Genomic DNA, 25381 nt, shown 5'->3' on the forward strand with positions numbered 1-25381 from the left:
CAGAGACAATTAACTGGCCAGACCGTTGCCGGACTTGGTTCTTCGGGGCTGGCGGAACCTTGGACCCTGTAACAGAGAAGTGCATTTGGACGAACGATCAAATGGACATACCAGTCAGGAAGCTTAAGCAGTATATCGAAGTAGCGCAGGAAGGGACATTCTTTCCAGACAGAGAGAACGACGATCTCACAATGGCCCTCGGGAATCCTGAGCACCCTGGACGGACACGAGGCACGCCAGGCTCCATTCCTGGAAGGTTGGATTTCCGGACGCAGGCGGTTACAAATCCCATGAGAGGAGGAAAAAAGTGCAGCAGACCCAAATGCAGGCGTTGCAAGCAAGGGTAGACGCGATAGAGGAACGAGAAGCAAATCGCAGCAAACGTACTGCCGAAGCTTCCCCCGAAGCTACCCCGCCATCTCAGCGCAGAAGCAGCGTGGCTTCCACCGAGCTGCTTCAGCCGGAGCATGCCTTGACGGCTCCTGCCAGCTATCTCGTGGATGCTATCACGGAGTCTCAAAATTGCCACCTTATGACGCAATGGATGAATTTGAAGGTCAAGGCGGCTGTTGGCTCTGTTTATCCTACTGAACCCGATGCAACTTTTCACTGCCGGCCGATTCCAGAAGGATATGCTAGGGTGATGGTGGATGAAATAACGGAGGGATTTGAGGACCTCCAGCTTGACCACCCTACCGGTGAAGGGGAGACTCGGCTGGGGTCTGCTCTGAAGACTCCATGCCTATGGCGGAAGGAGCTCATCAACCTTCCGAACTGGACACCTCCGCCTCCTCCTCCTCCTCCAGTGAGTCAGGGCACTCCGCCTCCTCCACCGCCTCCTCCTCCGGTGAGTGACGATCAGGGCCCTCGGCCGGCTCCTTCTCCGGCGCGTGGAGGCACTCCGCCTCCTTCTCCGCCTGCGCCGGCGCACCCGAGCAGCCAGCCTCCTCCTTCTCCGCCTCGTCAGCAAGGGCGGAAGAGACCCGCCGCCGCTCCGGCAACTGCTCCGGCGCGTCGTAGTCCTTCTCCTCCGCCTCGTAAGCAAGTAAAGAAGACAACTGCTCCGTCTGCTCGGCTGGCGTCTAGCAGTACAACCAGAGGCGGGAGGACATACAGATTCGGTCCTTCTCGAAGAGTCCACAGAAGTTACCATACGAGAGGGCCCCGGAGGAGAACACGAAGATCGCGCAAACCGAAGTGGATGACTGGTTTAAAGGGTTGAAAGCAAAGATACATCCACCTCCGGAGGAGAAGGTAGATCCGGTGAAAGTGAAGCGCACTCTGGCTGCCCTGGCAAAACCACCCAAGTCTCCGCCGAAAGGCAACTATGAGCGCATTATTGCAAAGACATGGGCCGAAGCGGAGCGGTCGGGAAGTACAGTCAGTGATCAAAGGCTGAAAGAACGACGAGCAGCTGGGAAACAAATTGCCCAGCTCGGCGAACAAGCGAAGCAATCGTGCCCCCCGCTCAAGGTGCCTAGCGACATCGTCGATCCGAGGATGGTGCCCGGTTATTGCAATGTTGACGATTACCTGCCCGACGATGTACATTATGATCCCATGGAGGTGCAGATAGACAGATACGAGTACGGGAAGCCTCTCGTCAAAGATGAAAAATCTTTAACAACGATGATGCGAAGATTACATGATTGGTACTTGAAAATCTGCAGAGAGTCTGGGGGGAGGGGTACTTTGTATGCGAGAGTTAAATCGGAGCATGACCTCGTTGGAATTGAACTGTTGCCTATTCCATTTGAGGAGTTCTATCGGTTTTTCAATCAATTGGCCCTCGATAAAACAACGGTCACCTGCTACTGTCTGTAAGTACTACTACTTCTGTCATTAAGTCTCTCTATATAGCTCATCTCTTTCATTGCATGTATTTATAATTATCCTCACTATATTATGCAGATTGAAGATCGCCGAATTGAAGAAAAGACAAATCGGTGATATTGGGTTCGTTAACACATATCTCATAGATGCAACTGAGGTTGAACATCGTCCCGAAGATACCGAGGCCAACTTGCTACGATCATTCAAAAAAAATTTGAAAACAAAGATATAATACTCTTTCCTTACAACTTCAAGTGAGTGTTACTGTCTTGTGCATATTCGGTTTCCCTTATATATTAGTCTAGGTTATAGTAATGTAATTGATGAGTTATGCATGCGTGCGCAGGTATCACTATATTCTCCTAGAGATTAGGCTTGAGCGGGGAGTAGTAACTGTCTTGGACTCTAAACGAAAAGATCCCTAGGAGTATGCGGACATGACTGAAATCCTCAAGAAGTAAGTTAAATCGATCATTATCCACCATATCAGCAACTTTGTTCATTTCCTGATATCAAGTAATTGTTTTCTTTGTCCGGTAGGGTTTGGAGAAAATTCACCAGAAAAGTTCCGGGACTGCCGAAGGAGCTGGAATTTAGACACCCGAAAGTAAGTACTATAGTAGCATGTTCCGCGCATCTCCTAGTGATTCAAGCGCTAGTTTCATCAATACCATTTAGCATTCTTGCTTATCAGTTTGATTGACCTCTATTTCTTGTAAAGTCGTTGTGGCAGGAACAAGGGAATGATTTCTGTGGATACTACGTCTGCGAGTCCATCCGCCACACGACCAGTGAGCGGGGCGGGTACTCTGACGAACAATATGAAGTACGTAAATAACAACATTCACAATTTTATTTTATTACCATCATCTGTGTTGAGTTTCATTCATTCATATATATATGTATTGACCCCCTTCTTCAAATTAGATGTTTCGGAAGCGGGATGAACTCCTAGCACCAGCTCGCATGCGAGCAATTCAAGAGGAATTGGCGGCATTCTTTCTTGACCACGTGATCGCTGAAGACGGAGAATACTATGTGGACAATAAGTCCGTATGATTATATTTGTAAGAGATAATTATTGTATATATGTAGCCGGTAGTGTCGGATAGATATACGAGAACTTGTTGTTCGACCAATCTCTCGGAGAAGGAGAGGTGGTCGATATCACTTCTCTCTGTATGCATATATGTTCATGACGATCTTCTGTTTTCTTTGTTTGCTTACTAGCTAGGTAGCGTGTCTAGTCCTCTCTATACGTATGTATAGTACGTAGCATCGACCAAGCACGGACATAAGAGAGGACACTTCTCTCTATTAATTATAGCTACCTAACACAATATATGAAACACCTAAATTAACCCCCCAAACCCCCCCCCCTTTCAAAAACAAAAAACAAAAACCCCAGCCACAGAAATGCTGACGCTTGGATGCCTGTTGGTCCCGGTTGGTGCCACCAACCGGGACCAAAGGGTCTCCTGCCTGGGCTCCGCGCACAGGCCACGTGGAGGCCCATCTGTCCCGGTTCTGGATTGAACCGGGACTAAAGGGACGGGGCATTAGTACCGACCCTTTAGTCCCGGTTTCAGAACCGGGACAAAAGGCCCTTACGAAGCGGGACTACAGACCCTTTTTCTACCAGTGTACCGACCCTTTAGTCCCAGTTCTAGAACCGGGACTAAAAGCCCTTTTTCTACTAGTGGAGAGAGAGAGAGAGAGTCCTACTTGGCACCACCCAAGCACGTCTTAGGAGGCGCGCATCAGCGCGCCCCAACCCTTAGTTGAACAAACGTGGAGCAGTAACTATTTAAGGTGTTAAAGTTTGTAGGGTCAGGACTAGTTGACTTTTGCTTCCAAAACTTACTTTTGGGAGTTAAAAGGAATCTAGAAAAATTAGTTAAGAGTTGTTCTTACTGAGCACTGATGAGTGGTGATTAGAGGTTAAAATAATTCAGAAATTTGAAATTCAAAAAAAATTCAATTTTTTTTCCTTTAGTACCGGTTGGTGTTACCAACCGGGACTAATGGTGGACCTCCAGGCAGTGGCCACGTGGAGGGCCTTCTGGAACCGGGACTAAAGGGGGAGGCTTTAGTACCGACCCTTTAGTCCCAGTTCCAGAACCAGGACTAAAGGCCCTTTTTTTACTAGTGGAGAGAGAGAGAGAGTCCTACTTGGCACCACCCAAGCACGTCTTAGGAGACGCGCATCAGCGCGCCCCAACCCTTAGTTGAACAAACGTGGAGCAGTAACTATTTAAGGTGTTAAAGTTTGTAGGGTCAGGACTAGTTGACTTTTGCTTCCAAAACCTACGTTTGGGAGTCAAAAGGAATCTAGAAAAATTAGTTAAGAGTTGTTCTTACTGAGCTATCACCTTGGGATGTGCCGAGTCCTATCAAATGGCCCCTCTCATCCGTCTCGGGATTAACAAGCATTAGATTACGTTCCCTCAAAAATGGAACTAGGACATGTTGGTAGAACGACCCCTCTCTCCGACGAGGTGGTGGCGGTGATGGAGTGTTCGAATTAGGTCTCTCGGGTCTCTCCCTACCTAAATGATGTCCGATCTGACACCGATGAAGGTCCTGTAGGACTTTGTGTCCCGAGTTCTATCGGCTCCCTTCAGATTTTCCCAGTTTGTGTGTCTTTCAAGGAGAGCTATTGACTGGCTATTAGTATGGTGACTTCGATTCTTCTTCCATGTTGTTCTATGGCTTGGCCCGATATCTCCAACCCTCTGAACTGACGGTGATGGATTGTAAGTCTGTTCTACGTGGGATGATGCTCCAGCCGATCCTGCTTCAACGATTTATAGATCTCATCTAAAGGGGTGAGTGGCTATTGTGGTCTTCAAAGCCTAGTATGATGAGTGCGTTTGCAAGTGTCGCTTTCATTTACTGTTGGTTCGGTGCAATTTTCAATCTCTGCCGGGTGGCGTACTATCGGAGAAAGAAGAAGACTAGTATGCTTATCAATGTAATTTTACTTTTACAGGCCGTTCTAATTCCAGTTGCCTATCTTTCATACTGGTTTTTCCCCCTCGATATTGATCAGATCTAAGATGCCCTTTGGGCGTCTTTATTAAAAATCAACTTTATTAAGAGACAGTCAACTAAGCTAACAAGCCAGCTCTTCGTAGCTTTTCGGGGGTACATTTTCTGCTAACTTCTCCCCGAGCTGAAATGGGCAGTAAGTTATCCTCTGTTTATACTTTGCTAATTTCAATGGCAAGTTTGACCACACTGTGATAAATCTTTTTATTAGCCTATTTGCACTACTTAAGTTTGATATGTCAGATGGGTATGCACGACTCTCATTAGATTTATCTTATGTAGGGCTAGCATTAGCACATTGGAGCTCATACGGTATTTTTATTAAGAAGATTATATTTTTTAAATACCCGACAACTAGAATAAAAAAAATTCTTCGGTAACCTTATAGATAAACATGACGAATATACAAAACTAACTGATTGCCCATGCGTTGCCATGAAAAAAAAGTATACTAATCCAAAAATGTGTGTTGAACTTGACAATATATGGTTTCAATTCTTATAGTGACAAGTGTACCCACTCGCCCCTTTATTTCATAGTTGCATCAGATATGTGCTTATCTGGTACTCCTTTTGTCCCCAAACGTAAGATGTTCTAATTTTGTTCCGAATCAGATGTATATACATGTTTTAGTGTGTTTGTTGAATCATATTAGTTCATATGTAGCCCATACTGAAATATCCAAAACATCTTTATATTTATGAATAAAAGAGAGTATATGATAAGCAATAGAATGACATCAAAGTACCTACTTAAAAGCAATGTTTTAAATAGCGTGAGCGGTGGGTCAGCTAGAAGCTAGGTCTAGCATTCTGTGCCGAGACTGGCTCCTTTGCCGCCTCCCAACTTCTGATTTCTTCTTCCACTTCCCTCACTGGCCTCTTTCCCTCTCGTCACCGGCGCCATAGTTTCCGACGATGAGCAGGGGAGAGGTCCGGTTGGTGGCTGCTGCAGGTTTAGTTTTATTACTCTTCTTTCTGATTCACTCCTCTCTCTTGCTCCTCTCCCTCAAGCTCGTGTTAACGGTAGAACGGTGGAGGTGCATAGAGGGCTAGCTGTTGAATCCTATGCTGGGACTCTTTGGTCGGATCCATGGCGCAGTGTTGCTTCGGCCGCTGCTGTTGCTTTCCCTTCCCAGTTCCTCTTCTTCAGTAATCAGGTGACCCGGCGTGCCAGAAGAAACCCTGCCATCAAGCTGGATGCTCATGATGGGGATCTTGTGCACCACCAGTGGTGGATTTGGAGGAGCCATGGTGCCCATGTCGAATGGCCGGCTTCTTCCGATGACCCGTCGCATTCTCAGGCCAAAGGGCGGCCAAAATCATTCCTCCTGGCCATGATGTCGTATCGGAGGCAATGCTGCTTCATGGTGGTGTCTATGGCAATCTGCTGTAGAGATCTCGATGGGACCAAGTGGTCTTCTCCCTGGCGACGGCGAGATTGGAGCCACCGTGAGGAAGCTTTGGACCCGATCGAGTTTTTATTTTCTGTCTAGGTTCTTCTTTGTAAAACTGTGGGACCTATTTGTCATTTCCACTTTTCTATACGGTCTTGTGTGTTTATGTTGTATCCACTGTATACCTGGCCATCGCTCGGGCTTGGCCGGGCCTAACCAAGCCCGATGCAAAAAACCCAGGCCTGCGCCTGTCCCGGCCGACTGTCGGGCCTAAAATCAGGCCCAGGCCTGGCCCGCCAATGTAAAAGCCCGCCGGACCTCAGGCCAGGCCTCTTCGTTAACACGCTAATATGGCGGGCCCGAGCCCAGCCCGGCCTTCAGGATTGAAATCTAGGCCCGAGCTTGGCCCGTGAACAAGGTTGGGCCGGGCCGGGTCGGGCTTTTTTGGGCCGGTTTGGGTCCGGCCGACCGGGCCGGGCTGCCCATGGCTAGGTCTAATCCACCGCTTTGACTAAATAAAAGCTTAAGGCTCGTTCGGAATGAGGGGAGAAAAAACTACAGGAATTCGTGAAGGCATAGGATTGCCATAGTAAAACCTCAGGAATAGAAAAATGGAGGACCGAAACAGGAACACGATGTTCGGTTCACCTGAGAGAAGAACACGGACACTGACACAAAGCTCATTAAAAATATTGAATAGTACGCTGTGTGATGGACATTGACACGGTCATGATTCTTTCATTCACTGCACTTCTCTCTTCTTGCCAAAAAAAGAGCTATGGGCAGATGTTTCTTTTCCATTGGAATCTGGTAAGATGGCTTCCTTCGTTCCCAATGCATCGAATGAAAAAAAAAAAAAAAACCAGCGGAAACTTCATTCCTTTGGTTTTCCCTACAAGCGGAACAGGCCCTTATGGGGCCTTGGTGCCCCTTCTTGTGGTAAAAAAAAGGAAAGGAAAAAACAACTATACAAACAAGCATCGTATATCGTATACAACATATGCTTGACCTATACACATGTTCAAACATCAAAACCTGTTCACTAATCAGGGTGTCATATTTCAAGAACCAAACTTTACATCAATGCATCATACATAGAGGCTTAGCGGGCTAAATGACTCAAAGTTAGCAGTGCGAAATAGCGGGCTATTACCGTTATTCTTAATTTAGCGTTAAAAGTGCATAACTTTAACGGGAAAGCTCTCAAAAAGTCTTAGTGAAGCTACATTGGGCTATTTAAACTTTGCTTAGAAGTCCTATGAACAATACCTCTGTGTTCATAACCGCTTGTTGCCGCCGCTGCCCTCAGATGCACAATACCTTGGGGTGCGCAAAACCAAACTGAACCGGATTTTTTTTTCTCAAGTTTCAGTTCCGGTTTCAGTTTCAGTTTTGATATCTGAAAACCATTTGCATTTCATTTTTCGGTGAAACCGAAAACCATTTGGTTGAATTGAATTATCCGAAATTGAGGTTTTTTGGGCTCAAAAGTGTAATGGGAAGCTATAGTACAATACTTTCTAGCCCATTTAGTGTTTCAATTTACGTGATTAGCCTGATTGCTTATCCTTTTTTTTGCGGGAAGCCTGATTGCTTATCCAACGTCCCTTCTTTATCTTTTTCTAATTGTTTTTTCCTCGTTGTGATATACTCCCTCCGTTCTTAAATATTTTTCTTTTTAGAGATTTCAAATGGACTACCACATACGGATGTATATAGACATATTTTAGAGTGTAGATTTACTCATTTTGCTCCGGATGTAGTCATTTGTTAAAATCTCTAGAAGGAGTATATCATGTATTTACACGTGGAAAAGTGATGTGTTGGCTAAAATATTCGCGTCAACTTTGGTTATTACCGGACCTGAATCGAAAGTAAATGGTTATTACCGAAACCGAACCGTATCTAGGTATAAAACCGTATAAACCGAACTGAATCCACACCCTGAACAATACCTCCTTGAAAGTTCTTCATTTTCCTTTTTAAACCACCACGCATGTCTTTTTCTTACGAAAGTTTGCATGCACTTTCATGCTTGTTGTCAAAATTTCACTTGAGTTTGACAAGTGATATTTCCTGGTTCCTTCGTTCAAAAGTCATGTCTTCATCTCTACTATTAAAGGAGGATCGAACGTCGTGATGGTTCGACCTCCTCGATCTCTCCTCCCATCGCTCGTTTCTCCCATCCCCGCTCCAAAAAAAAAGAAAAAAAAAGGAAACAAACCCACGAGGCCACGACCCAGGAAAGCACGTCCCACGCACACGCAGCCTCCTCATCTTCCGCACTCCGTTGCTCCCGATCTCATCTCTCCGCTAGCTCCAATTTTTTCTCTAACTCCCCCCTCCTTGTCCGCCGCTGCGGTCGCGGTCGTGGCCGTCAGCGGTAGGAGCCAGTCTCATCGAGAAATTCTTCACTCCTCCCTCTTATCTGCACAAATCTTGATCGCGTCCGTCCATGGGCGAGCTTGGCGGTGGCGTAGAAGGAGAGTTCTTAAGCAGCTGTCGTTGGTGTGCGCGTCCGTTCATGGGGGAGCTTGCCTGCGTTGCCAGGGGTGGTCGTACTACAGTCTGCCAACGTACGCCGGCGACGTACTGGGCCTAGGCGTGGTGTGCAAGTGCAGGTGGATTTTGGTCGTCCCGTACGACTTTGCCATGGCGGATCCGCTGGCCGCCGGGAACGCCACCGATGGGGACGCCATGAGGGCGGGTTTCTCGGTGCGACGGAAGTCTGACGCCGGCTGGTGCAGCGAGTGGAGGCCTCCGGAGGCTTCTGCTCCGACCCTCAGGCTAGCGGGTCGTGTCCTACTTTTTCGTCAGGTTCAGGTAACCAATAGTTGATCTGAGAGGTAATTTGTTGGTCAACGTTGTTTGATTGATCTACACAACCTTGAGATATGCGACAGGCGGGATGAGCGCGAGCAGCCGCGGGACATGGACTCAAGCCAACACAGGTTCATGGCGGAGCAGCTCACCTGTTGGTCTCCACTTCGTAGTCGGCAGCAGCTGCCTCACCAATTGATGTGGTCTTTTTATTCCTTCCCAGATCCATTTTTTTCACACAGACCTCAATAGAAGTTGGGGATCAAGAAATTGACCGCTTCGAAGTACTGAGCATGCCTATTCTTTCTTATGCATGAGGGTATGAAACATGTTTTTGTTGTGAATTCTTGCAGCACAGGGGATTTTTTGTGGTCAAGTGGTCAACCCATCAGCCAATGCCGTCAAGATCTTCATTGAGTGTGCTTGTGCTTTTTTTGGAAGATGCCAGGCAGTAGCGCTGCTTCAGTATATTAAGAGAAGATTTACAAAATCTGAAGATGTATAATTACACTCGATCTATGCATGTTTTCCCAGATTTGAATAACTTTGAGTTTGTGACCATCGCACTTGGTATCTTTTCTAATGTATTTTTTGTTTTGCTAGGTCAAGTAGTTCCTGTGAAATGACTTTGGGAATGGGGTGGTTCACCGGGATAATTAGTGGTAGCACCTCATGCTGACAGGGAGTGCACGATCCAGGTATGTACGTATTTTCAGCTTGTTAGTCAGGATGAAGTGGAATACATCATAATATTTCTCTGCATGAACTGTCAGGGACATATCACCACGTCCACTTAATCAAGTTTATCCATGTTCAGTTCCTTAGATTGTTAATCGCTTCAGAGAACAAGTGAAATGTAGGTTGTATCCCTCTTTAGTTTGTTAACAATCCGTTCACTGAGTCACTACTCCATCATCACATAAGACACATATGTTAAGGTCAAGAATTTGTCATCTATACTTATGATCCCTTTTTAGTTATGCTGAACTTGAGAAAGTGAATTATAGGAACAAGTGAATAAATTGTCAGTCTGTTACATGTGGGAAGAGGCCTTTTGGAACAAGTGAATTATTTGAAAATTAAAATCTTCAAATTTGTTAAAAGTGAAGTTACTCTCCAACTACAATTCTATGCAAGCACTGATCTTTAAATTGAAGGTGATTATTCTTTTTAAGAAGGGAGAATGATTCACTTTGGTGTACATGATCCTATGGTCTTTTTTATTGATTGCTATGGTTGTTCCTATTATATCCTCTAACTGACCAAAAACCCAATTCGGTGCCGACGCTCATCTGCACCCGGTCAGAAAAAAATAATTTTTTTTGTGTGTGATAGACAATTGTATGCGTGAGGTTCGCTCCAAATTTCAACTTATTTGGACATCTGAGCAGCTCTCAGCAAAAAAAACTAATCGGGTCAGAACAGTGTGTGAACAGTAAACTTTTTTTACAGATACTGAATTTGTCTTTTTTGCTGAGAGTTGCTCAGATGTTCAAATGAGTTGAAACTTGGAGTGCGCCTCACACATACAGTTGTCTATCACACAAAAAAAATTGGACTTTTTTGAACACTTTTAGTACATTTTTTTATTTTTTTTCATCAGGGTGGGTGCAGATGAGCTCGGGAGCAGAAACGTCGCACTCCTGACTGACCCAACTTGCCATTTCATTCTCATGCTATTAGATCGGGTGCTCATGCACAACGGTTACTTCTCTTAAGGGTGTGTTACTGTTTATTTTTGGTTTAGACTTGAACACATACTTCTGTTTGAAAACAACAAGTGCGAGCATCTCATGATTATGGTAACTAATTGTTCATTTAATACATGCAGATTATCAGATAGAACCGGGTGCCACCACTTTGCAGTGTCCGATTTATGTTGGTGAGCTGGCCCATGTTGTTCATGGAATGGCTTGATGTGAAAGGAAATGGGCCCATAGGTCGAGAAGAGAAGCTTTCATTGAGCATAAGTGTGGTGTTGTTGGAATTTTTTATATTAGTTAGATATTCAGATAGCCTTTGTTTCGAGGTTAGATAGTCTTATTATGATAATCAAGTATGACATTATGACATTCTATGAGGACTACGTTTAGGCACATAAATTATGAAGCAATTATTCCTTCTTGAGAGACGCTGTTTTTCCAGAAAAATACTACTATGAGTTCAGAATTTTAGCAAAACATTCAAGTTGTCATCTTGAGATTAGTTGTTAACTAGCATTTGAAGGCATGTGACAAACAACGAGACTAATGGGTATGTATTGTGCTTTTATATAAAAATATACAATATCACCTGTTGTGCATGTGGAGTCTATCTAAAGATATAGGTTACCCTTTCTTGTGCTCTCTCAAAGCTATGTATCTCTGTGTGTATAACCTTTTAAAGAACATAATCTACTGCTGAAGGTTTCAGTATGATCATGTAACTTTTTTTATTATCAAAATTGCCACATATACTACTTTGTTTTTTTTGCAGGAGATATACTACTTTGTTTTGATAGTGTACTATCTTATATGCATCCATGAGAGCTAAGTTGTTGCACAGTTCTTAGGCACCCGATTGCTTATTATGCCTTGTTGGGTTGTGCTACATGTGCCCAGATTGCATTTTTATGCCTTGTTGGGCTGTGGGTAAAGAGGAGATGATATTTGGCGATGATGAACAGACCAGATAACAAGTCGTAGTCATCCCTAGGGATGATGTTGATTACAGACGTGGCGACATGGCTATGAGGTCAAAGCACTAGGGAAGGGATAGTAGTGGGGACGAACTTGTCGAAATCGAACCAGAAGAGCGTTACATAGGAAGAGATGGACATTCATAATGACGTTTTAGAAACCACACATGACACCTTTCAATCTATCATTATATATATTTTTGTTATCCCGTGGCAACGCACGGGTGTCTAACTAGTGTGGGCTAGAGCGAGGGTGGGGCTATGTCTGTAACTATGGCCCGCGTCGTTTTTTTTTCTATCTATTACTCCTATAAAAGCACGAGAGGGCGGAGAACCAATTTATCTCATTCATTCAATCAAAGGATCTAACGATCCAAATCATCCACATGTTTAACATCAAACACGGTTAGCACAGCCCACGATCGACCCTCGTCATCCGTCCCCCAGGCTCAAAGAAAAAAATAACCACGCTCTCCCGTCAATTGCTCCTATCCTCCTCCCGCACGACCTCTCGCCCCCTCCTCCTCCTCCTCCTCCCGCCTCTGGCCTCTCCCTCCCGCCTCCTCCGCTCCCTCCCGCTCCGCCTCCGCCTTGCCATTCCCCGCCCCGCCTCCCCACCCTCCTTCCCCGCGCCTTCCCCGGCAACAACGGCAACGACGACGACAGTGGCAACAACAGCGGCGGCGGCGGGGATGGCGGCGGCGAGTGGGGCGACCACCGGGGGGAGGAGCTGTTCGTGCTGGCACAGGCGGGGAGCAAGCTCTCCAGCCCGCCGGCCGACCTCGCCGCGGCCGTGGAGGGCGGCCGCGTCACGGGCGACATGGTGAGATGGTTCGCGGAGATGGAGCGCTCGCCGCTGCTCCGCTGGCTGCTGGGCTTCAGAGGGTTCAGGGAGCGCCTCCTCGCCGACGACCTCTTCCTGGCCAAGCTCGCCATGGAGATGGGCGTCGGCATGATCGCCAAGGTCCGTGGGATCGACATGGATGAATCATGAATGCTTTCAACTTATTCTTATCTTATCCTCCTTTGATTTTCAGAAGGAGAAAAATTAAATCGCGTTTTAATTTGTCTGACCCTTTTTTGTTGCTGCTCTGTTTGTTTCACACCGTTGCCGAGTATGAGAAGAGATGGGAGAACTTCGTCAAAGAAATTGACATCGTCATCGCTGATGTTGTACGCCTCTTGTCGACTGCTATTGAAGACGGGCAATCTGTACATATGTTGATATATAACCCTGACATTTTAAATCACATACAGATTTGATAGCAGAAAAAACTCTTTGTTATTGCAATGTAAAGTGCATCTTATATCTGAATTTGATATATTTTTCCTTTTTAGTTGTCGCCACCGACCCCGCCAAAGCTGTCATGGTCCTCCGTAACGGACCATACAGCGGCATACACACACACAACCTATTTTCATCATGTTTATTCAAGAGAGAATTTTGTTACACGTTATTCATCATCTTGTCATAATTGTAGTCTGACCATAATGTACAACAAGTGGCCCAGATCGGAATGTTCTTATGATATTACTGTTCAATAGAGGAACTAATGTGATTCTGGTGTGATTCATAATTGTGGAAAGTTTTCTTTGTGGGGTAGGGTCGTCATTCAAGGGATAGACTTTCCCTTCAGGTTATGGTCTTCTTTCTCTCAAGGAGATGGTGATAGTAAGGGGGGAGCGCAAGATGCTGCTGATGGAGTCAACAATGATATTGGCAAGGATGTGAGATCCCTCCTCCTGCTCGTTCTAATCTGTCAAATTGATTTATTCACTTTTGTAGCCTTGTTGACATCTTCTCTTCATTCAAATTAAATATCTAGCTGCTTTTCTGAACCCAACTCCTTTTTGCAGGAATTTTAACTTGATGACGGACTAGAGAAGGAAGTATGTCAGAGATATGCATGTTAGCCCTTAAGCATATCAGAATACAATCATTCAGCACATAATTAGTCAGTTATATATTCTACTCATGCCCCCAACAAGGCAACAATCGACCAGGTTACATATCTTCTGTACTAAATGTATAATAGCTTTTGTACATGCTATTCCCGCAGTACTACAATCTCTAGGTATAGGGTTGATGGAAAGATTTGCTCGAATCAGATAAACAACATGGATTAATGTTTACATTGTTATATCTGGTGCTTAATTTACTATTAAGAATATATAATTAAGTCGTTTCTCCATGTTGTTCCAACTGTCTTTACAATTATGAGGATATAGAAGATTAACTCAAGTCAGGTAAACAACATGGTTTTTATTTTGCAGATTTCTGTAATGCAGCTCTTTAGACGTGCATTTCGCTATTCTAGGCCCCAATTGATGTATATTTCTTGTATTGCTTTTCATCAATTATGATTAGTAAGGATCCTACTGATTTATGATTTCATTAGGGAAGTGTTACTAGCGATACTTCTGTACAGTCCATCTCTTGATAGTATTATGTAAATACAAAATAGATTGTGTATATAGCATAATATTTCTGCATGTAGATCTTGAAGACTATTAATCTGCATATTCTGCACTTAGTTATATTCTTGATGTTAAAAGAATCGTGGAGAAATATGTAAAAGTGCAGAACGTTTTCAGTTTCTTGTTTGGATTATGTGCCTTTAATTGGCACACTTTTTTTGTAGCGAGATAAAAAGGTACACTACAAAGGTCTTAATTGAAATGGATAGTTGTAGTTCTCATTGTAGAGTGGTGTTTGCTTGCTTTTCACTGTAAAAAAAACTCTTTGCTTTACAAGGTTTTTGGTTCTTTTTAGATGTTGTTATCAAAACTATAGCTTAATCTGTAAATGGATCTTTTGTTGTATGATGAAGTTTGATATCGACCTATGGTATTTCTCCTCTGCAGGGACCAAGCAATATGTGAGATTGACAAGGAAAAGAACACTTGAGGTATTATTCATTTCATTACCTTAAGCATTTTGTATTTAGTAAGGTGTCACTTGATAGTGTTTATTTCGGTAAGGTGCTCAGTTTGCCTTTTAAAGTCAGCCCCCGTCAATACTTTCTCCTTTTTGTTTTGGACCATGTCAGCTTGAAGAGATGTTTTTTTTCACAATCACTACGAATAAAAGTGTGCGGAGTGAATTCAGTTCGCAACTAGCCATATCACACATGTGTTTGCTTCAGGTTGTGCGTTTCAGTCCATTGTAGGAATAATTTCATTGAGAACTCACAACCGCAAGTTGAAGAACATTTTGGAGCACAAGTAGGGGTAAGTTCTAGAGTATGGAGGAGCAACGCTGCGATCTTGGAGATCGCTCATGGTTCTGATTGTTTCCTATTCAGATTGAGGAACATATACTCGGCCCATCATCATTCCCAGTGATTAGATAGTTTGCATTTATATGGAAATTGTGCGTGAATAAATTTATGTATACCGAGGTGAAAAATGGGATACTAATTTTCATCATTGCACGTTTGCAAATCCTCTTTGAGACCTTGTATTTGATATCTCCCCTTTGGCCTACATCTGCATGGTTGGAATTGGTATTTTTTGCGGATGTGAAAATGGTTATTATAGAACCGAGTCTCTTTTGTGTCTAATATTTGCCAAAGGCAAGAAAATGATTCAGATCTTGCACTGCTTCAAGTTAGAAAATACCAAAGTTTTCTTATTCTCGGTTAGCACAATTTCAAGGTTGGTATTAATTCGTAAGAGGCTATTCAGATTTATTATAATGTTTAAACAATGGTCATGGTTTAACCTACTTTTACATCTTCTATGTAATATGAATATTGAAAATTTTGTACCCACGAATGTTTTTCTATGCTACTGGACAATCTTTCTACTGTGTGGAAAAGACTAGGGATAATAATATTATCAACTGCCATGCCATGTGTTTTTGTCGAATCTATATTGGTTGAGACGAAGACGCGCATTGCGCGTGCACGTTTACTAGTATATAAAAAAAGGAAAACCATCTCCTCTCTGTCTCGCTCTCCTTCCTCCTCCGCCGCCGCCGCCCGCACGCCTCGTACCGGACTCGAGCGGAGATCTTCCTCCTCTCCTCTCCTCTCCTCTCGGTAAGCTCTAACCCGCTCATCTCCCTTTCATCTTCTTCGTCTGCGCCGTGAAATTTTGAATACTCCTCCTTCCCCGAGCAACCCCGACTTCAAAACCCTACCCTTCTGACCTAGCTCCGACTCCGATGACGAGAGAGACGGTGTTCTTGAGAGCCCTGCTGCTCTAGTGTATGCTATCGAGATGCATCCCCTGCTCTAGTGTTTGCTGCGATGCCTCGACCCCCCTCTAAAACAGCCCTGCTGCTTTGGTTGTGAACTTGTGGTGCTACTGTAGTTGGTGCACCACTGTGTGATCGATGAATTTAACCGATTTCCTTTTGTTTGCACTGCTGTATAATGAATGTAACGGATTTGCCCCCCTCGCATCTACCGCTGTGCAATTGTTCTCATATGGATTGGGTGAATTTTAGCCTCTCTAGAATCTACTGTCAGTGTCAGGTAGGATCGATCACATTGGAGGGTTGCCTGGCCTCATGGAATTTGTTGCTAACCTCATATCATCTTATATGTTAGATCTTATTGTATTATAATTGTCCATCATTACCCGCCTGACCTAGTCCCGTGTCAGTGTTCTTGAGAGCCTGCTGCTCTAGTGTAGGCTAGCGAGATGCATCTGCACCTCCCCTTGCTATTGCAACGGCGACCAGTGGTGTTCCCCCATACGGTTTGCTGCGATGGCTCAACCGATGGTGTTTCCGATCTGCTTTTGTTGCTGTGCCTGTGTTCCTGGTAATAATTAGTCGTCTTCTGTTGATATTGTGGTTGCTGCACAACTGTATGATCGTACCAATCTTTTCATTACCGCCCCCTCCCACACCCCCCATCCATTCAATTGTTCGCAAATGGACTGTGTGAATTCTAGTGTTTTTTTTCCTTTGCTTGCACACAAAGCTCCATAGACTGTACTCCTGTATAACAAATCTAACTGATTTCCCGCCCATCGGATCTACCACCGTGCAATCGTTCTCATATGTGTTGGGTGTGGTTTTATGTATGTCCCCGACACGGAATCTAATAAGCTAGATACTTTGTGTTTTTTTTAAATAGAACAATAATAACAAGATAAACAGCAAAGATAGTCCAAAATCGTTATATGTGTTGGTCAGCCTTTGTGACTACATCTCTCTTGCTGTTTCTATGACCTTACCTGTTGCAAACGTTGATATTTTTGTGTAAATGAATGCTGGGCTTAAGCATCTACACGGTGTTAATTTAGTTCGTAAGGCTGCATATTCTGTTTTTTGGTTATGATCGATGCCGGTTTTTTTTTTTGAGAACAGGATCGATACCTTTTGTTGGGTGGCAACTCTGAAGGATGCTCTAGCTAGCTAGCTTCTGTAACAGTGAGTCTTGTTGGCCGATTTGGCATTCGCCTGTATGCTGTCTGTACCAATTCTACCCTTTCCCCTCAACCCAGCATGCCACACCCATGCCTCTGATAGCTCTTAAGCTATTTATAGGTGTCTTAACTCACTTTTGTGCATTCATTGCTCTTATCCACATGATACTATATGCTTTACTTTTCATCAGCTGTCTTTGTGAATCTTTCCCCGGTACTGAAATTCAGAGCTGATTCAGTGAATGTTTGCTCGCTACTCCAATTCATAAGCTCGCACATAGATCGTTGTTCTTTTTTAGACAGTTTTTCTGTCGTGTATGTGTCAGAGAAGTTATAGTGCTATTGATATAAAATGAAAAGTTTATATTTAGCAAGAAACAGCAGCAATATTCTCCTTTAGTGTACCACTTAGTTTCCTCAGGGTATAATACAATTTGGTGACTATACAACTATATATGCTGAGACAAATAGGGAAAGTAGAGAAAAACGGCGACGTTTGTTGCTACCCAGTGAAAAACTGCACTTGACAGGTGTGTTTACCAAATAGAAGTTCACTTGATTGATAATACCATATGTTCCATTTTATTCCCTAGGTAACTCACGGCACCTAACTAGTCTCTACAATGTATAGGACTGAGTATATTATTAATGATTGCTCAAAACTTAACTTGCTAGTCTTAGTGTGGCAGCTTGTTCTGTATACACGCAGTATTTATGCAGTACATCTCTCTTCTTGTCTGTACTGTTCTTTTATTTAAATAATGGGCTCTCTACTACCTGGAATTATCGATGCTTTTTTGTGTACTGTTCTACAGTCTAAATATTGTCTAACAATTGGTGATGTTTGGTTTGCTAGCTCATCCGGAATGCGTATCTTTGTGAAGACCCCCACCGGCAGCACAATCTGCCTCAAGGTCCACTCATCAGACACTCTGTACACTGTCAAGGCAAAGATCCAGCAGCAGTACCGCCTCTTCTTCGATGGGGTGCAGCTAGAGGACAACCGTACATTGGCCGATTATGGCATCCAGCATGACTCTACAATTGACCTCCAGGAAAAGATGCAAATCTACGTGACAGAGACGCGGGCAGGCAGGATCATCACCCTTGAGGTTGACAGCCTAGACACCATTAGTAACGTGAAGTCCAAGATCCAGGACATGGAGGGCTTTCCCAAGGGCCAGCAGTGCCTCATCTTTGCCAACAAGCAACTGGAGGACGACAAGCGCACCTTGGCTGACCACAACATCTGGAAGGAGTCCACCCTCCTCCTCGTCCTCCGCCCCTGTAGGCCAGGAGCAAGTAGGATGATGCACATCTTTGTCAAGCCTCTGAAAGGGAAGACCCTCACCCTTGAGGTTGAGAGCTCGTATACCATCGACAATGTCAAGGTGAAGATCTACGAGCAGAAAGGCACTCCCCCTATGGAGCAGCGCCTCATCTTTGGTGGCAAGCAGCTGGAGGACGGCCGCACCCTGGCGGACTACAACATTCAGAGCAAAAACACCGTTCATTTGGTGTACCGCCTTTGTGGTTGCTGAGCTGCATGGCCTGCCATTCAGTAACTAGTTTTATTTTGCTGGAGCCTTCCTTCGAGTAGTAGTGCATTGTCACTAAACTATCATTCTAGTACTGTCCGTTAGTATATATGCGCCAGTATTGTTCCTTCACAATAGAAGCGTATCATTTAGTATAGTATGTCAATGTCTCGAGTAGTTCTTTTTAGTATCTATCAAGAGTCCCTGGGTCTGTATTGTCCTCAGTTGATTGAGAATACAGTTTGTATGCAGTTTGATTGACCGACAAAAGGCCTCCTTTATTTACTCATTTCTTTCATGTCTGCATACCCAGCGCGGTTAATTTATGTATCCATGTTTTCATCTATGTCATCACCGTGAAAAGTTGAAGTGATGAGGATCGTAACACTATGATTGTATGTTTTTTACAATGAAAAAATATTATCGCATATTGTGAACCACATGAATGTCACATGAGTAGGAATCAGGACTGCAAATAGGAGTTGAAATCAAGTTGTCCTCAATGAAAGGGGCGTGGCGCAGGAGCGGCAGAGGAGGACAAGGAGGTGTTAGTTGTATATGACCCCCTCAGCTACCATGGAGCATTGGGGGCATAGTCACCCTGGTGGGCGGGGTGGCATTGGAGATTTGGGGTGGCAGCATTGAGGGTTTGAAGGTGGATGGGTGTTTCGGCGGCCCATGACGAGGTATTTATAGGAGGGGAGGCTAGAGGGCCATGGGGTGGCCATGGCAAGTGGTACAACGCCAATGGTTAGGCCATGAATGCTCTGGTGTCAGTTTCTATAAGGATAGGTAGGGTTTAGGGATAAAGATTGTTTTGCTCAAATTTGAACAAACCGGGAATAGTTTCAGGGGTGACTCTTTGAGGTGTTAAACATTGTAGGAAGGAGTAGGACTAGACTTGCAAAAGGCCAAAAACAGTTTCTTGGAGTGAAAAGGTATTTAGAAAAATAGTCCCTCTCATCCATCTCAGGATTAACAAGTAAGAGATTATGTTCCCTCAAAATGTGACTTAGGGAGCGTTCGGGTCCTCTCCACTCCTCTTAACTCCGCTCCCGGAGCGGACCAGACTTCAGCTCACTTTAACGGAGCTGCCAAAACCGAGCTCCACCAACTCCGCGGAGTGGAGAGATTCCAAACGGGGCCTTAGGATATATATATGTTGGCAAAAGGTGTTACAGAGACAATCAGCTAAGCTAACAAGCCAGCTCTTCATAACTTCTCAGGAGTACATTTTCTCCTAACTTTTCCCCCATAGCTGAAAAGGGCAATAAGTTGTCCTCTATTTACACTTCACTATATTCAAAGGGAAGTTCGAGCACACTGTGATAAACACGTTTATATTTGTACTGCTTAAGTTTGACATATCAAATGGATATGCACGGTTCTCATTAGATTGATCTAATGTAGGCCAAGTGTTCAGTACATCGGAGTTCACACCACATTTTTATTAAGATGATTATATTGTCCATGCAAAAAAAAAGATGATTATATTGTGTGAATAATGGCAACTAGAATAACAATATTTCTTCCATAGCCTTCTACATAAACGTGATGACAACTACACAAACTACATGATTGCCACATGCGTTGCCACGAAAAATAAATATTGTAATCCATAAACGTATATTGAACTTGACAACATATGGTTTTCCATTCATATTTTTTTGAAAAAGGAGGATTACCCGGCCTCTGCATCTGGGCGATGCATTCAGCCATTTTATTAATTATTAACAAGCAGCTTACAAAGTAGTACAGGAGGTAGTCTGAAGCCATCATCTTAGCAACAACTGTCGCTACTCCTATCCACTTGATGAAGGGATGCCGATAGTCCGAACCTAATACCAAATAGACATCATACAAAAGCCTAACATCTAAAGCCGGAGGCCCCAGCCGAGCCACATACCGGGTTTAGAGTACAAACCGGTCCGACGCACTCTCATGTGTCGTCGCCACCGTCTTCCACCAATCCATCTTCAGAGTAGAAACTAACGCACGACCTTGCTAGGCCTCTCTGCCATCGATGCCACCATGACGCCAGACATCGTCATCCTCCTGCGCGAGTCCATCTCTGCGCATCAGACGCGAGTCCCCACTGCGCCATGCCACCGAGATCCGCCGCCATCAATGAGTAGGATGAAGCACTGCTCCACATGTTTAGTTGTTCATATAGGAAGTGTTTAGTTGTTTGCGTGGGTTTTGCATGCATTGCATCTGTGTCTCAGTTGAGCCTGGCTGAGAAAAAATAGGCAAAAAAATTCAACATATGCATGTTGTTTGGTTGCCCGCATCTAGGCTTCTTGCATTAGGGGAGCAATTTTGGCATGACGTTTGGTGTCCTGCATTGGCTTTTTTGCGAGAAGACTTCCGTTCTATCCATCTTCAATCATGGCAGTACAACGAACACCAGAAATAATAAAAATTACATCCTGATTCATAGACCACCTAGCGACGACTACAAGCACTAAACCGAGCCGAAGGAGCGCCACCGTTATCGCCCCTCCCTCGCCGGCGTTAACATATAGGTAGCGTGAATAAGAGTTAATAGCTACAAATAACACACAAAGTTACACATTGCCATGGAGATAGTGGTGGATGGTGGCCGCGTCGCCGCGTCCGACACAACGGGCATAGAGTCGTGGGCGACCGATCCCGCCGGCGGCACGGCGAACTAGTTGTTAGTGTCATCGCTGCAGCAAAAGTCCGCACGAAGGGACGAATTAGAGGGCGCTGAGGCAGAGGATGACGGAGGAGAAATGTAGTGCTCCGCCATGGTAGCGTTAGTGTGGTAGGACGGGGGATAGGAGGTCGAAAGGAACGACGCCGGAGACGACTCTAGCCTAGTCGGACGCGGGTAAGGAGGTCGAGAGGAACGATGTCGATGGTGACGCTAGTGTAGTACGACGTGAGCGAGCAAGGCGAGAGGAATGATGCCAATGCAGCAGAATGCGGGCGAGGAGGCTGAGAGGAACGGTGTTGATGGTGGTGACAATGCAGCAAGGCGCGGGAGAGGAGAACGAGAGAAACAACGTCAGTGGTTATGTCAATGTAGTAGGACGCGTGAGAGAAATCCGAGAGGAACGATTAGAAGGGATGAAGGAGATTAAAGAGTGTCATTAAAACATACCACACATATGCATATGTACAATCTATGAGAAAGATGTAGATTTACTCGTCTACGATCTTCGAAGCAAAATATATGCAACACAAAAGTCGTGTGAAATTGCAAGATGAGCTACTAGTCAAAGAACATTTCAAATGGTCGACTGAGCGCAGCGAATTTGACGGAATTCGTCCAAAATAGCTCCAAATATGAATACAAAATTAAATATCTATGGTCAAAGAAACTACAAACCGATCGTCTGAATAAAACCATAATATCGATATGCATATTTATTGTGTAGACCTTACATCAAATCAGAGCATCGTTGTGTGCAAATTCATATCCAGGGTGTACCCAGCCTAAAGGAGTCCATATGTGCATTAGGAGAGACACCCCGTGAGATCGATAGCATCACTCGGGCGTGGGCTAGTGAAAAACTGCCAAATCAAGCATTCCCTGGGAGTCAGGCTCGTAGCTGCTTTAAAGTCTATGCAATGCAGGTCCAACAGTCAATGTAGACAATCAAACCGGCTCAATTCTTCTTGCGTGGACCTGATTGAAATGTACGCAGGCAACCAAAAATGCCTATAGTGACAAATATCTACACTTGCCCGCTTCTTTCGTAATCGCATGAGATATGCGCGCATCTAGTACTCTATATCTTGACCAATAATGGACAATTTAGACTGAACATACAAGTCTCAAAAATATTTTATATTAATAAATAGAGGGAGTATATAATAAGGAATAGAAGGACCTCAAAATACCTGCTTGGAAGTCTTATGATCAATACCTCTGGTACAGAACCGCTTGTCGCCACTACAACCCTCACATGCGCAATACATATTTTCTGAAAAAAAAACTTTCAATTGATTCGTCAACTATTAAGGCAGTGCAAAGTATGCCAGAAATAAAAATAACGTACAGGTCCATAGACCACCCTAGCGACCACTACAAGCACTGGGATGAGGCGAAGATGCGCCGCTTTCATCACCTCTCCCTCACCAGAGCTAGACAAGTCTTGTTGTAGTAGACAGTCAAAAAGTCGTCGTACTAATACCCTATAGAACCAGCACACAGAGCAACAACCATATCATCAGGGGCGGAGCTACGTACAGCTTGCCGGTGTCACTAGCACCGGGTCCAATTTGTACGTGCTTAATATAATCCATTGATTTAGTGTGTAGGCCATTAATTGTTTGACATGTAGGCATATGTTCGTTTACGTGGACACCGGGTAATTTTCAGTCTAGGTCCACCCCTGACCATCGTCGATGAAGAGAAGCGTAGATTGGAAGGATCCAACCTATAAACACATGAACACCGACGAACGAAGACCATATCCACATGAATCCACTATAGACAGACGCCGACCGAATCATGATCCGTCGGAGGCAAACCTCCACATGCCCTGCAATAATGATAGAAACACCAATGGAACAAGGCTAGAAAGGGATAATCTTATTCCATCTTGGAAGAGCCACCGAAGCTTCGCCTCTTCGACCAGGACACAAAATATATAACAAAACTAAATAAAATAGAAAAAGAAGCCCTCGCGCTGGCAAAAGCTAGGATCAACTGCACCTCCATGGTCCTAAGGCCACAGAAGATGAGGCAAACCGATGACAACATTGACAAGAGGCACAAGAAAACTAAGCGCCCGTTCGTGGAGGCGATCAATCCAACAACATACCCGTGTAGCTTTCTTGCAGGGCTTGATCACATCCACAATATCAGCTTGGAAGTTTCATATTTTCTTTCTTTGAACCAACACACATATCTTTTTCTTAGAACACAGCACAGTTGCAGACGCTTATATACACACGCATACATTCATGCCTATCAATACACAAACGTAGACCCTACCCGTATGAGCAGTGGCGAATCTAGCATACCAATGGAGGATGTGCTCAGACTCAACAATGAGAAAATTAAATGTCAACTTCAAGAAAAAATCTATCTCATAATATTTTTCTGAACAACCTTAAATAATCTCAGCTTGCTGCTGGAAACATGAACTATTTGCATGGTTTTTTTCTATATTTGCAAAATATTATATTTGGAACGAAAATTTGGATCTGTATAGCAAAATAGCCACCTCCTAGTCTTGCGTCCGCTCGGGTTGGCTCGTGGCTCCCGGTGTGGGGCGACGACTGCAGCTTGCGGTGCGTCCGCTCGCTAGAGTTTAAGGCATGGAGCTTCGTGGTTTGATCCCCGCATGGCCGCGTACGTTGCTGTTGGCGGCTGTGGCCATGCGTGTGTGAGAGCCCTGGAGTATATGGGTTGAGACTTGAGACATGAGAGCTAGGCTAAGTAAGGACCGTACTAGTAGTTGAATTTTTTTTATTTATTAGAGGGTATGCTTGAGCCCGTTAAAGCCTGCTTAGTAGGCTCGCCTCTGCCTATGAGCACCCCTGGGAGACTAAGCCAATATATTATCTTGAGATTGATGAAGTCATCAAAGGCGCTTCGTAGTTGACGGTAACGTCTTCTCCCACACGCGCATCACCGAAAATCCTGAAAAAAAATTAGGAATAATGCGACCACCAGTAATTGAACCTTGATGGGTTGGGGATACCACTGTCTTTCTAACCATCCAACCACAAGTTGGTTCGCCAACACGCATGTCTTCTACTCCCCCTGTTTCTAAATATAAGTTTTTTTTAGAAATTTCAGTGCGGACTATATATGAATGCATATAGACTTGTTTTAGAGTGTAGATTCACTCATTTTGTTCATCTCTAAAAAGATTTATACTTAGGAACGGAGAAAGTATTTACCAAAATTTTCATGTTTGCCGTCAAAATTTCACATGAGATTGATAAAAGTGATATTTTCTTGTTCCTTCGGTCAAAAGTCATGTCTTCATGTAACTCCTCACGATGGTTCCTTCCTCGCCCCTTTGTGACGAAAGGACCGCGTCCAGTCTCCTACCTCCGCCAGCGAGGCCGGGGGCTCTCGCCTCCTCCGCCACTCCGGTGACTGGTGGGGGAGGGGATCCCGGATCTCCGCCTTAGTCATGTAGTTAGGGTTAGGATCCGTGTTTCCCACGTACGTGGTGGTTTGGATGGTAGCGACCTCAGCGGTTGGAATAAATTTTCCCTGGTCTCGGCTAAATCTCGGCAACGCCATGGCAAGGAGGTCGAGGGATCCATGAGAGATTGTCTTCTGTTGTTTTTTTGCTGCTGCAACATATCTGGTGTCCTTTGGTGGGCTGCTGGCGGTTGCCCAAAGCGGCACCGTCCATGTACATGGGAAGACTATGGTCCAAGATCTGGGATGGTGGTATGTGGATGACGGTTCATGTGTTGTGCCTCGACCACGTCGGCGGCAAGCAGCGGTTCTGGGATGTGAGGACCGAGGAGTACGAGGATGTCCCCCGGTCGACGCGCCACGGCGAATTCAATTCGCCAACGGCAAGCCTCTCAGTCGGCTCACAAAGCCCAATTTGACAATGGTACTTCCTCAACTCCGGCGATGGTATGTGGTAGCGATGACGAGTGCAGTTATTCCTAGGAACTTTCTTGTTTTTTCTATTTTATGTGGGAAGATTCTACAAGTGTTCTTCGACTCATATCTTC

The 25381-nt window shown here is 44.6% G+C and overlaps 1 protein-coding gene and 1 long non-coding RNA gene across 2 annotated transcripts in view; both read left to right on the plus strand.

Annotated features, from left to right (window-relative positions):
• LOC123063534 (polyubiquitin-C) overlaps nt 1-18967 on the plus strand; it is a 74637-nt gene extending 55670 nt beyond the window's left edge. The window contains exon 6 of the mRNA XM_044487343.1: nt 18016-18967. Within this exon, the coding sequence (XP_044343278.1) occupies nt 18016-18700 (685 nt within the window). The 3' untranslated portion in view covers nt 18701-18967. The remainder of the gene's footprint in view (nt 1-18015) is intronic.
• LOC123063536 (uncharacterized) lies at nt 12339-17988 on the plus strand. Its single transcript, XR_006430383.1, has 4 exons — nt 12339-13505; nt 13635-13781; nt 14643-14686; nt 17101-17988. It is a non-coding gene; the product is annotated as an uncharacterized lncRNA (long non-coding RNA).
• Nucleotides 18968-25381: the final 6414 nt, after the last annotated feature.

The sequence above is a fragment of the Triticum aestivum genome, chromosome 3A (assembly GCF_018294505.1).
Source record: "Triticum aestivum cultivar Chinese Spring chromosome 3A, IWGSC CS RefSeq v2.1, whole genome shotgun sequence".
NCBI classification, from domain to species: Eukaryota; Viridiplantae; Streptophyta; class Magnoliopsida; order Poales; family Poaceae; genus Triticum; species Triticum aestivum.